The sequence below is a fragment of the Adiantum capillus-veneris genome, chromosome 2, assembly GCF_014529385.1.
Source record: "Adiantum capillus-veneris isolate H3 chromosome 2, ASM1452938v2, whole genome shotgun sequence".
In the NCBI taxonomy this organism is placed as follows: Eukaryota; Viridiplantae; Streptophyta; class Polypodiopsida; order Polypodiales; family Pteridaceae; genus Adiantum; species Adiantum capillus-veneris.
The window spans coordinates 26,227,667-26,241,914 of NC_140932.1; the positions used below are offsets into that span (position 1 = coordinate 26,227,667).

At 46.4% G+C, this 14,248-nt stretch overlaps 1 protein-coding gene across 4 annotated transcripts in view; it reads left to right on the forward strand.

Annotated features, from left to right (window-relative positions):
- The window catches only part of LOC147462535 (PH, RCC1 and FYVE domains-containing protein 1-like), a 109,709-nt gene that overhangs the window by 82,524 nt on the left and 12,937 nt on the right, over positions 1-14,248 (forward strand). For all 4 annotated transcript variants that reach the window (XM_086484283.1, XM_086484266.1, XM_086484270.1 and 1 more), the window contains one exon: positions 495-641. In XM_086484283.1, the coding sequence (XP_086340409.1) occupies positions 495-641 (147 nt within the window). The remainder of the gene's footprint in view (positions 1-494; positions 642-14,248) is intronic.

A 14,248-nucleotide genomic window follows, 5' to 3' on the forward strand; every position in this document is an offset into this window, starting at 1 on the left:
ATCCCAGTCCAGCTAAGTCTATCTCCAAACTTGGTGGTGGTGATCTGGCCACGGTGTCCACTAGACCTCCACCCATATGACTGCCACGTCTCATTGCCTAGTCAAAAGTCTGTCCAGTGTGAACTCCAGACCTACTACAACTAACTATCTGTCTTGTGCCAGTGTCACTGTAGCCCTGCTACGATGTGTTTTAAACTTATATTCAAACCTCGCATGCATAAAGGGTGGTATGTTTCCTACTTTTAGTTGGTAAATGGGGAGGGCCTTGATTGCGAGTCTCTTTGCGACTTAGTTGCTCATTTTTGTTATATAATGACCTGGGGTTTTAGGTAGGAGTTTATCTCAAGCTTTGTTGGGAGTTGGTATCTACTCTACACCTTGCTGTTCATACTTGCAATTAGCTTACCCAATTGGTAGTAGATAAGTAGTTGTTTGCAAGTTTGTTGGTTCTGCATATATTCTTTTTTGTTAACGTGCTCGTTTCTCGTGGACAGTTAGAAAAACTTAAGCAACAATTTCTTCTTCAAGAAGAAAAATTGCAGCTTGCAACCAAAGAGATGGAAGTGGGAAAGATGGTAGCAGAAAAGGAAACTGCAAAATCCAGAGTTGCAAAGGAAGTCATAAAATCACTTACATTACAGGTCTGGAAATTGTCTGTTGAATTTTAAAGTTTGCATCTGAGGAATGTTTTGTATCACATGAAGAAAGGATAGTTCTTATGTCTGAAAGTATCAAAATGGACATTGAGAGGTACAATATGATTGAAACCTGTTTTTTGGAAAGCAGTGTTTCGAACTTTTGACAATAGAGGAGATATAGCTGTGATGAGGGTTGCAGTCGTGGTGTTATGGAGCAATGAGAGAGTAGACACAATGAAACGGAAACCCTAAAACATTTTGTTTGATTAATATGAAATCCAGGTACAATAGCTCCCTTATAGAGGTGAGTGCTTAAATTATAGATGCCATGACCTTGACTCAAGGAGGTAGTTGCACTCGTCTTTGAGATTACATAGGGAGATGCCAAATTCTGGGTGGCAAGCAGGACTCGTGACCTTGACTTATGGATGTATGGATGGCAGACTAGACGATGATGACACATGACTAGTGAAAGGGTCTGCACAGTAAGGTCTATGGCAAAGTGTACCGTTCAGTTTAGACAGCCTCTCACCAATTTCTTCTAATTGTTCTATAGCTATTTTAGATCCTGTTTTAGACTTGGAGTTTTTGAGAGGTCCCATGCCCTTCCCAAAGTGGCCTCTCTACGTGAAGTCTCTCTACCCTCGAGCCTCTTCACCTGCCCACTTCCGTCCAATACCTTAAGTCATCATTGCTTTCTATTCTTCTCTCTCTCTCTCTCTCTCTCTCTCTCTCTCTCTCTCTCTCTCTCTCTCTCTCTAATGACAAATGTCACAATAAAATACTATGGAATCCTAAACTACTAGGTGTGAACTAAGCAGCTAGCTGGGATAGCTAGATCACAAGAGATCCAACATTGATCGCTTGCAGATCTCATCAATCTCCTCCATGGTCAGTAGTCTGACCGGGCGTCGTGCATGTCGAGCCAAAGTAATCCGAATCCTCTGATGCAGCCTCCGCCGATGCTGTGTAGTCCTCCGCAGTCGTGGGCGTCTGGATCTCCTCAGTTGCTCGGTCGATCAGTGTGCCTCTGGTGTGAGACGACGAGCTGTGCTGTGGTAGTAACTCCTCCGAGTGTCCAGTGGCAGCTCTAAAGAAATCTATGATCTGTCTCTGAGACTGGCTAGCCTGTCCTCTCATCAAGCTCTCTCTATGTTTGCATAGCTCGAGCAAAAACAAACCCAAGCATCTCTGATCCTCGTACTGCATGACTCTGGAGAATGGTCCAAAGCCCTCTCTGAACAAGCAATGGAAGTGGCCTCGTATCTCGTAGTAGACGGGGCAGTGGCATGTGTAGTGCAACTCTGTCATCTTGTTACTCTGACTCTGACTTTGTATCAGATCCACCACATTGTAACTTTCTGGTCTCATAGGTCACTTTGGCCTTTTGAAGACGTTAATATAACATTTCATTTCATTTCTCTCTCTCTCTCTTAACTCTCCTCGTCAGATAGATCTTTAAGGTCTCTTGGGATAGTTTCCTATGACGTAAAAATTCTCTTCTTCTCGGGTGTGTGTGTGTGCGCTCTGATAAGAAGAGGAAAATGGTATAACCTTTGGTAGATTGGTTATCCCATTTCCCTTTTAAATAACAGGTCTTGAGTTCAACTCTCCTCGTCGGATAGATCTCTAAGGTCTCTCGGGATAGTTTCCTACGACATTAAAATTCTCTTCTTCTTCTTCTTCTCTCTCTACTAACTCTAAGCTAGTACAAAGTAGCCCTTTCCACTTACCTTCTTTTGAATCTGGCACATGTGCCTAGAGTCTAGTCCATGTCCTACCGTTTATAATTTCCATTGGTCCACATTTCTATACTATCGTTCATTGATGGTATAATTGGAGAAATGAAATGTTATAATGAATGTCTTCAAAAGGTCAAAATGACCTATGAGACCAAACTAATACTATCTTGGTGGATCTAATACAATGTCGGTACAATGAAGTAAAATACAAGCTAAAATGAACAATTGTGTCCGAGAATGCCCGACATCGGGTGCTGTCCGAGCATGTATTGCATTGATCACTGAAGAGCATCGTCAATGTCCGCCTCTGTAAATAGCCGTATTGGACGTCTCCTATGTCGTGCTAGAATAGTCTTGATCCTCTAATGGAGCCTCTGTCGATGTCGTGGTGGCCCACATAGATGTGGGTGTCTAGCTCTCCCAAGGTCAATGGCTCTGTCAGTCAATAAACCTTTGGTATAGGTGGACTCTGAAGTCTGCTGTGAAGCTTGCTCAACTGACTGCCAAGTCTCTACTCTAAAGAAGTCAGTGATCTCCCTTTGTGAATGTCTCCCATTGTCTAATCTCCTCAAGAGACTCTCCCTGTTTCTGTGCAGCTTTAGCAAAAACAACCTGAGGCATCTCTGATCCTTATATCTCCTGACTCTAGCCAGTGGTCCAAAGCCCTCTTTGAATAGATAATGAAAGCGACCTCGTATCTCAATAGTATACCAGACAATGACATATGCGATGTAACTTTGTCTCTGGCTCCATATGACACAACTAGCAAATCTTGGACTCTGTTTGTACTCTCCTAAATCTGTCAGTCTCAATCTCTAGTTGATGCGATTATGTGTGCATCTGACCAATAGCACATCGTATCCCATGGGATAAATGAGTGTCCATATAGGCAGGTCTGATCACATATCCATCCTTTGTGAGCTGGAGAAGATGCTCTTTGTAGAAAGCCATCTTCATGTCGGCTCTATCCATGCCCTCCTGGTGTTTAACGGAATCAAATCCTGTCTGATGAAGCGGGTAATCTGGGTCGTGTGAGGGACAAGGAGGGTGCATCCACAACGAGTACTGGAAAGGGGGTAGTCTCTCCATACTAAATCCATGTAGCTAAAACCATGATGTTATTTGTGCATACCAACAAGATGTGTCTCCCTGTGAGGCAAGCTGTCAAGAAGTAGGAGAGCATATCCATCTTTGGGGAGATCTCGGATATTGTTATAAAAGAGACGGATCTGGTAAGTGCCTCTATGACCAACGGGGGAGCATCAAGCTCTGTACGAATAATCTTGTACGGTACAGAGGCCTTGGCCCTAATCATCTGCCTCTCAATACATATCCATCCATCAATACTGCAAACTTGGCTATGATGGTCTACTGATGGTCTCCCCATAAAGCATAGCTAAGTAAACAATGTGTCAAATAGCCAGAGCTTTGTTCGAGGTTCGTAAAATTGAATCTGCAAACACATTCTCTCCATGCTCCATATGTTCTTGTGAGTCTGGTCTCTACTGCTCTCCTCAAGGAGAACTTTGAACGGCTGAAGACCACTCCAGGTAAATGTATGCGTTTGTATACTCAAGCGTTTGCTGATCATATGTGAAGGTCGGTGCAGATGGCTTGACCCATTATGCTGTGGTGTTGAACAATATAACTTTGGTCTTGCCAAGGTTGACTGACAAGCCGCTATCACTAGCAAAAGTGTGCAATGCATCCAAGTGTCGCTGCATCCCCTCTAGCGAATTTGAGATCAACACAATATCATCTGCATACAGTAGTAATGAGATCCAGGTTCGTGCTACTATGCTCCTCCATCGCCTGCCCTCTCAATGCAATGTGAAACCTCATCTACATACAAACCAAACAATGTAGGGGAGAGTGGGCATCCCTGTTTCACTCCAATAGTGGAGTGAATATGCTAAGATAACCCCTTGGGAGTACGAACCTGCCCCACGACTGTCTTGTATAAAGCCATGACTCCGAGATCAGCTCTGCAGGTAATCCCATCTCCTGTAGTCTTTGCATCAATCGAGCTCAAGTAACCGTATCAAATGCTTTGCGAAAATCCTCAAAGGTACAACAAATCCTCCTACCATGTTATCTGTTTTCCTCAATAACAGCTCTGAGTGTCAATATATGATCAAGAGTAGAAAAACCTCTCTTAAAACTTGCCTGGCTTGATGCTCGAATGCTTGCTCTCTCTGCCCATCTGCTTAGCTATTGCTTACAACATAGCTAGCGTGTGCCAATCATGATAGTACGGTAATTCCCCGTTATCATGGGGTCTCGTGCCTTGAAGTTAGGCACAATAGTAGGCATGCTCCAAGTATCCGGAAAACCCTCACACATGGCTCGGTTGAACATTACTGCAAGAAGCTCTGCAAGTATATCTGAAGCATGTATAAAGTGCTCCACCATCAATCCATCATGATCGTTTGCTCTCTTGGTCCTTCAATGGCTTTCTTTACCATCTCAATGGTAAAGAAAGTGCATGTTTGTGGGCATGGCTTTGGAGGGTCTGGAGGAAACTGCTGCATTGGAACTATGTAAAATGATGCTGCATATGCACGCGCGCGCACACACACACACACAGATGCACATGGTTGTGTGCCACATGGACATGCTTCATTGACTTTCAAAGCCAATTTTGCACCTATCCCTAGATAGGAGTGTCTAGAATCCTAGGAGGATTAGTACTGACAATTCTGTGAGCCTGTTCCACGACTTGCATGTTCATTAAATTAGGTTTTCCAATTTTTGAACCCTCTTGCATAAATGGATTGTACAACCCGTTTTGACACATTTTATTACACCATGGTGGGCATCTGACATGACGTGCATGTAGTTTTAGGTTAGAGAAATCCAATGAACCATTCCACGCGTTAGTTGGATTCCCGGGTGGATAGATGTGCGACAATCTCACCTTGAAACTTACCCGAAGTCAAGTTTATTAATAAATCGTTTTAATGATTTATTTTTATAACTTCGTCTTCAACTTTTGCCCTTCCTAAGCCTTAAAAAGTTTATAACTAGTATCTTGCCCTATAAAGGGAGCACTAGAGCCAGTGTTTTGGAACAGAAGAGTGAGCGCCATAAGATCAGCCTAGCGTTTTTGCTTCCATTTGCGAGTCATCAGCCCGGAGCAGCCATTCAGCCCAGTGTTTCCAGCTTTCAGCCCATCTTCTCGCTGAGATCGTGGTGGATCTAATAACGCTACCTCCTCAGCTGCAGCCCGGTACTTCGGTAGCCCATTGAGCCTCTTCTCGGCTATACATTGAGTGCTCGCCCGGTACTTCGATAGCCCATTGAGCCTCTTCTCGGCTATACATCGAGTGCTCCCTGTCAGGTGTAGCGGAACTGAAATGGTCAAGATCTAGGTTTTACACTTCCACAAATCCTTTTCTTTCTTTCCTTGCATTAGTGATTCCTTTTATCTTGAATGATGGTTCCTTTACCTTTCCCTGAAGAGAGGGAATGAGAGAGTGCGGTAGAGATGTGTAGAGGGATAGAGAAAGAGAGAGGAGGAGAATGACACCCAATGGCATCCCAACCAACCCTCTCAAGGGCCTCCCACACCCTTGCCGATGTGGTATTTTCTTTAGATTGCATAAATGGAATGTACACATGCAATACCTCAAGTGTAGACTCTACTGACTCGAATGACGACTGTCGCCGTGGTAACACCTCAAGACAAGGCACCTCCAGGGCTGATTTGATACACCTTGGATCCTCCTCGATGTGGGATTGCGGATGGCTACCAAGGGGTAGATCTAGGGTTGCTTTGTGCTCTCAATGTGAGAGGAATGAAGGGCTGAAAGCTGGCTGCAAAAACGAAGATCTGAAGCGTAAAACAGAGTAGATCTCTCACGTAAAGCAAGGCTAAAAATGCAGATCTTGACGATGCCGATGATGGACAGCAATGTGAGCACTCGATGCTAGCGAGGGAATGGCCAAGGGAAGGCTTGATGGGCTACCAAAGTGCCGGACGGCAACAGGATGGCTAGCGTTAGCAAATGCAACACAATCCGGTGATGGAATGGGTTGGAAATAAAAATGCTGGCTGATTTGCACTACTAAGGGGTAGCACCAGGGCTTCAGGCTGAAAATGCTAGGTTGCTAGATCTCAAAACGCCAGGGCTGATGTGAGCAAAAGGCTGGCTGATCTGCTTCTTGATCTAGCGCTCTGCAAATCTGCTCCGAACGCTGGTCTCATGCTCCCTATGTAGGTGAGGAATAGGCCTTATAAATTTAGTAACGCTTGGGTAGGGCAAACTGTCCACCAGACTCAACAAATAAATCAATAAATGGATTTATTGATAAGTTAGGCTAGGGGGTGTAAGTTCGGGTGAAACGGTCGCACATATGCCCACCCGGGAATCCGATTGATGCAGGGAATGGCTCCCAACAGCATCTCAGCTCGGGAATCCGATTGATGCAGGGAATGGCTTGCAGCAGCATCTCAGTACCTCTTGCGTTTTGCCAATAGTACCATCCCATGCCTGACATTTTTCAGCAATCAGCTTGGCGTTTGACCCTCAGCCTCACACCTGCAGATCAACGTTTTTCATCAGTATCAGCTAGCCCATTAGCGTTTTTGTATCAGATCATCCTACAATATCAAATCAGCCTCCAGTGCCTCCTCAGCACTAGCGCTTTCAGTTTTCAGCCCTTACCCTCGCAGGCCTAAGCATTAGTAGCAAGATCCCATCAGCATCTCAACATCAAGAATCATTGTATCAGCATTTGTGCAATCTAAAGAAAATACCTCTTTAGTGATAGATAGAGGGGCCCTTGGAGGGGGGTTTGGGACCCATCTTGTGCTAGTCTCCTTTCTCTCTCTATCACTCATAGAACCTTCAATCATAGTTTCACTCTCTTCTCCCTCTAGTCTATTGCATGTCTCTCTCATAAAGTAAAAGGAGCCGTAAAAGCAACAGTTAAAGTAACCTTATCAGAGATCCTTGACAGTGTTTGGTATTATCACTCGAGAAAAAGAACTTAAAGAACCTCTCTCATATTTATTTTCTCAAAGAATCTTCATGTCCTTGCCCTCGATTTTGTAGGCACTCCCACCCTTAGTTCGTCACGCATCGGGTTCTCCCGTCTTCATCGTTCTATCTTCAGGGCCATTAAGCCATAAAGAACTGTAGAAATTTTTTGTTTGTTTGAGATTGCACGTAATATTCTCTATGGCTAAGAGTCTTAGCTATTCTAGGTATATCTCGACCTAGCAGAGTTTAGCATGTTTAAGTTGTGGTGCTCATACTAGTACCGGTGAGCATAGTAGTCGAAGTAGTCTGGTAAAGTGAAGGACAAAATGCAAAATATATTCAAGCCAAGACCACTTGGGCGTGTCGATCTCTCTAGTGTGTGTTTTTGACGAGTGGTAGGTAACCCAAAAAAGGAGGGCTTGTCTAGCCTCCCCCTCGTTCCTCTTTTCTACTCATTGAGGCTAGACCTTGCACATTGCGGGAGGCCCATCGACGTGAGGTGGAAAAAAGCAACCTTGGTGTAAGCACAAGGCCGCCAAGGGTCGCACCTGCAAGGAGTTGAGCTTGGGAAGAGAAAAGCCTTTTTAAAGGTAGATTGCAAGCAATACTAAGTACCAAGAACCCCAAGTACCCCAAGAAGCACAAGTACCCCAAGTTACCCAAGTACCAAGAACCTCAAGTACCCCAGTAACCAAGTACCTCAATACTCAGTGCATGGTCATCACTAGAAGCGGGATGGATACTTTACATGAAGGTGATGGAGTGGAATTGGAAAAGAAAAAATCCATTCACCAGGAGGACCATTTCCGAATCCTCCTCTTTCAGGTGCAGCGGAAGGGTTTATAGATTTAGCTCGGATCTAATCTGCACACAAGCACAAGGTTACTTTACTTCACTTGAAAGAACTGGACAGAATTGAATGAAAGAGAGATGCAGAGAGAGAAAGAAAGAGAGGACACGGCATGTCGGGTCCTAACCACCCTCAAGCGTCCCCTTGCTCTGTTACCAGAGCAAGTACTTGCTTTATTACTTGCACAAATGTTGATACAATGACTAAATGTTGAGATGTTGAAATGCTAATGGATACTTGATGCTACTGATGTTGGGTACTGTTGAGGTGCTAAGGGATACTGCTTAGATGCTTGATACTGTGAGGCTAAGTGCTGGATACTGCGGGTACTTGGTGCTTGGTACTGTGGGTACTTTGGGTATCTAAGATACTTGGGTGCTAAGGACACGAAGATCCAAATGATTCCTACACTGATGGGTACTGTGGGTACTTGGTACTATGATGACGATGAGGCTAATGGGCTGAAATCTGAACTTGCTGTGACGACGACGACGACGATGCTTGGTAGAGGTGTAGCAGGCTACAGTGCCACTTTCACAAGACAGAGTTACAGTTAGTACAATTGGTCTGGTCTGTTCACACTGGACGGACACTTTGGGCAGTGACACGTGGCAGGGATACGGATGGTGGCCTAGTGGACATGTGGCCAGGTCACACTTAGCTGGCTGACATTTATGAGCCGTTGGTGGCTCTTTATGATTGTATCTATGAGTAGTAGCCGTGGGGTCATTATCATTATCTTTTATAGATAGTCGGGTCATCGTCGAGGTAGCGGGTCTTACACAGAGCACTGCTCCACCATCCCTGCACATCTGAGCCTTGACACCCCATTTGTACCTGTGAGTCCTGGGCTGGAGCTGAGTGTGCTGCCACGCCAGAGTCTGTACATGGTTCTTTGAGCTAGTCGAGTCCACATGTTCTGGTCCACTGTTGTGTCTTTGTTGTTATCCATTGTTTTTGTGTTTCATTCTGTTTGAGAGAGTTTCCATTTGTTTGAGTGAGATTGTCACGCACATTGCACTGAGGGGCACCCACACTGTAGAGAGCACGACACATTATCCGCGCTACAGGTGCTCTCATTTTGGCGATCACGGTGGGACCTCAATTGAAGTCTCACTCTGTTGAGTAGCTGGTTTCTTTGCTTCGCCTGTGCAGCCTGTTGGTCTAGTCCAGTTTCACCCTTGACAGCTTAATCTAGCTGGTCTAGTCTCTCGCCTTGTTGGTCTGGTCCTCTCTCGCCCTGGTCCACCCAGTCCTCGTCCTGGTCTAGTCTGTCTCGTCCCTGGTCTAGTCCTTCCTCGTCCTGGTCCAGGCCAGGTGGTCTAGTCACTCGCCCTGGTCTAGTAGAGTCTAGACCAATGTTCAGCCAAGTGAAGGTTGTCTTGCCCAAGTGAAGGTCTTCTTGCCCAAAGCTTGGTGGGGTTGGTGGTTACTGCATGACACATACAAGGAGGTCATTGGAGCGTCAAAGTGCACTACTGAGTCCTCTGAAGTACTACCACAGACGGCGTCAACCATTGGTGCCCAGTAGAAGCACATTAACCCCATCACCCATACCTACTCATACGGCTACCTCCATTCCTTCGTCCGGTTCTACATCCTCCAGGTCACCTTCTCCGGTAAGGCTCTCCCCCATTTTGTTACAGCAAGCTAGTGAGCAACAGACTCAGGAGCAAGAGGCCATGGAGGAGCTCACAAGTGTTCTGGCAAAGGTGAACATCAAGTTCCCTACCTTTAAAGGTCTCTCCACAGAAGATGCAGATGACCATGCTCGGAGGTTTGTCTCTCTTTGCAGAGGTCGTGGCCTCAACAGAGAAGATGCATACCTGGTGCTCTTTCCGTCCACCTTGGATGGTCTTGCAGATAAATGGTACAGTCCGTTTGCTGAAAACCACTTTACTACTTGGACCATGTTAAGACAGCAGTTCTGTGAAGCTTTCCGACCAGGGGATTATCAAGAGAAGATTCTAGATGAGTTGGCCAACCTGTTGCTCCAGCCCAAGGAGACATGTGCAGAGCTCATGACCAGAACAAAGGCCCTGGTCGCCAAGCTACCTCAGCAACCAGGGGAATTCATGGTGAAGAAGTGGGTAGAGAAGGCTCTGCCTAAGACTTCTCAACAAAAGCTCAGAGAAAGCCTCCGTCTTGAAGCCAGTCTGGAAGACTTTGTTGCTACTGCTACTAGAATAGAGGGAACAAGAATGCAGTTCACTGACTCTCCTAGGTTAGATACTGCCCCTGTACTCGTGGACAGTCCAACAGACCCCTTGACTTCTTTACGAAGGGAACTGGAAGCCCTAAAGTTACAGCGGGCCCTTCAAGAAGAGAGATCCTTCTCTCTCAGACAGGAGAAGCCTCCACATCAAGAGGCTTATGATCAACTTAAAAGAGAGTTAGAAGAGCTCAGGTCTCAGCAGGAGACTAAGGCTATGGTATGGTGTAGTTCATGCCGCTCTCCAGGACACCCTCCACAGCACTATCCCCTTCGCTCTTATTGCCACTTCTGCGAAAAATCGGGTCATGAAGATAAGGATTGCTACTATATAAAGGGATTGCACAAAATACAGCAAAGTCTTGGTCCTACACTCCAACAGGGGTTAGCACCAGCATCCAACATGGTTTCCCACTACGGCCATCCCAACTACATGCCACCTTTGCTCAATACCCCTGCTATCCAAGGTATGTCAAGTACTTTCCCGACTCAAAGTTTTTATAATGCTAATGCCACCTCAACCCCTCAGAGCTTCTACACTTCAGCATCCAACTCCATGCAGCAACCACCTCGTCCCCCGTTTCGTCCTTCCAACCGGCGCATACTCTGCTATAGATGCGGAGAATATGGGCATTATCAAAGCAAGTGTCCTCTACATGAGGGGCCCCCTCCTTGTCGTCATTGCCTTGATTCAAAGGATCACTACGGTAAGGATTGTCCCACGCAAAGGGCATCCACGTCTTCAGGCTCGACTCAGAACCAGCAAGATTTCACCTTCCCGAAGATAAACTTGATTACTGTGAACACCGTGCCTCAACCATCACCTGCTACTCATGTGGTTAAGCCACTGCAAGTGGAGGAGCCTGCTGGTGTCCTTACTCGGGCACAAAGAGCAGCTCTTGGTCTCAGTCTCTGCCCACAGGTCCACCTCGCCAGTTCCCAATTCCTCAATCTGGTCTACCTGAACCAAAGGACGAGTCCTTCAAAGTTGCTCAGAGCAAACCAACTTCCTTGTTATCTTACATTGATGGAGCCTTCTTGGAAGCAGTGGCTGACTTGGAACAGATTAAGGTCCCAAATGGAACCCAGTTCAAAGGCGACAAGCCCACAGCAGAAGCCATCTTGAAAAATACTTTTCAGCAGGTGTCACTATACGACATGCTAAGGCTCGATGCAACGCTCAGAAGTGACACCCTGTCAGTCATTCAGTCTCTGTACCCGGGGGCTGGGCCTAGTGGCGGGCACCTCCCTGTACAGCCCTCAGAGTCTTATTTGATTTCCTATCCAACTGCTCCCCTCACCGATTATAAAAGTCCTCATCTCACTGTATCTATTCTTGGGCACCAGCTATCCGGCGTCATCGTTGATGGTGGATCTAGAATCAATTTGATGCCCGAATTCACTATGATGGCCTTAGGTCTAAAGCCTACGCAATCTGCTCCTTTCACTGTTACATTGGCCGATCAGAGAACAGTCTACCCAGTGGGCATAGTCGACAAGGTGCCTCTGAAGGTACAAGATTTCACTTTTAACTTGGATTTTGTGGTAGTTAATCTTCCCCAGGTAGAGGGAGGTTATCCCTTGCTGATTGGTAGGCCATGGTTGCGACATACGAAAGAGGAGGTATGGATCCCGTCATTCAGCATAGCTCTTTGTCAGTAGAGTCCAACCCTGACTTGGAGCAGCCGGTCCCTTCTGATGGGTCCGATGAAGACTTACTGCAGTGGTTAGAAGCTACCTCTTCGATGCCATGCTATGTAGTCTCTCTCCAACCTTTGCCAACAGATTCACCCTCTTCCCCTGATCCTACACCTAAAGCCAGTAATCCTAGTCAGCCAAGTGCGCCAGAACCAAGTGGACCGGTCTCTGGTGACCATCCTTCAGAGGGTCCCTTGATGGAAACCGTCGTCCTGGGTGAGCCTATAACCCACCATAGAAGGGGAAAAAAGTCTCCCTTGCAAGAGTTGGCCTACACCCCAGCTCCTTCCTTAGCCTCTACTCCATCTGACTCTCCACCCATGCCGGAGCACTTTGAGGTATCTGAGGATTTACCATTCACAGAGCTTCCATCAGGATGGTTGCAGGAAGAGTATGCTGATTTCAACATTGATCAGATGCCAGCTCATAATGTCCAGAAGCTCACAGAGGCGGCACGATCTTCTCTCCCTGACGCAGCCTCACCCACTGCACCGCCAGACCCAGTCAGAGAGGTCAACCTAGGCGGCCCTGACAACCATCAACCCATCTTGTTAGCCGCTTGGTTATGGGATCACCCCACTCTACTCGACCTGGTAATCTCTTTCGTGCGCTCTTTCAAGGACGTGTTTGCTTGGTCTTACCACGATTTGGAAGGAATCCCAGCAGAGCTAGGAGTCCACACAATTCCTCTGGTTGAGGGGGCTAAGCCGGTCAGAGGACGGGCTTACAAACTGAATCCCAAGTATGCAGAAGCAGTCAAAATCGAGTTGGAAAAAATGCAAGAAGCAGGTATTATTGTACCAGTAGAGCACTCAGAATGGTTGTCCCCTATGGTTATTGCCCCAAAGAAGCAGTCCAACAAAATTCGAGTTTGCGTCGACTACCGGGCTCTGAATAAGGTCACAATCCCGGATGGATTTCCGACACCTTTCACTGAGAGAGTCCTCGAAGATGTCGCTGGCCATGTATTGTATAGTTTTATGGACGGGTTCAGCAGCTACAATCAGTTAGGAATACATCTTGACGACCAAATCAAAACAGCTTTTGTGACTCCCTGGGGTATTTTCATCTACACTAGAATGTCTTTTGGGCTTAAAAATGCACCGCCTTCTTTCAATCGCATAGTATATCTCATCTTTTGTCCTCTACTTACTGATCACCTTCGCATATTCATGGACGACTTTTCCACCTTCTCGGGTGCTCAATGTTCGACCCCGGTAGAAAATCTAAAGGAGCATCTTGCTCAGCTCTCTGCAGTCTTCCTCAGGTGCCGAGAGGCACGTTTGAAGCTCAATCCGAACAAGTGTCATTTTTTGGTCATGGAGGGCACGCTGTTGGGCCATGTGGTGTCTGCTCAAGGTTTAGCACCTGACCCAGAGAAGATAGTGGCCATCTTGAAGTTACCTCCTCCCATAAATCCCAAAGGTGTTCAGAGCTTTGTGGGCCACATAGGCTATCATCGCAGGTTTATACGTATGTATGCACAGGTGGCTCAACCATTGACCCAGCTCACCAGTGCTGCTGTTCCCTTCCAGTGGTCAACACCTGAGGTCGAAGCATTTGCATACCTCAAAAAACGCCTCACTGAAGCGCCTATTCTAGTTGCCCCGGATTGGGCCCTACCCTTTCATGTGCATACAGATGCCAGTCTGCTGGCTGTGGGTGCTGTGCTGACTCAGCCTAGCAAAGAGTTCAACTTGGATCGCCCTGCACATTATGCAAGTCGCCTGCTCACCAAAGCAGAGCGCAACTATAGCACCACAAAGAGGGAAGGTTTGGCTATATTGTATGCTCTACAAAAATTTCGTCACTATTTGCTAGGGGTCCACTTCACAATTATTACCGATCACCATGCCTTGCGCTATCTGCTTAATAAGCCACAGGTCGCAGGTCGAGTATGGCGATGGCTCCTCCTATTCCAAGAGTTTGATTTTGAAGTGGTACTCTGTCCTGGTAAGCATCATGTAATGGCTGACCACCTCTCTCGCATTCACACTGGTGAAGAAGCTACTGGGATTGCGGATGACTTTCCAGATAGCAGTCTTTTTAAGATAGATACAACACCGGAATGGTATGGCGAGGTCTTACATTTTCTATCTACTGGGCTGTACCCAGAGAAGGCA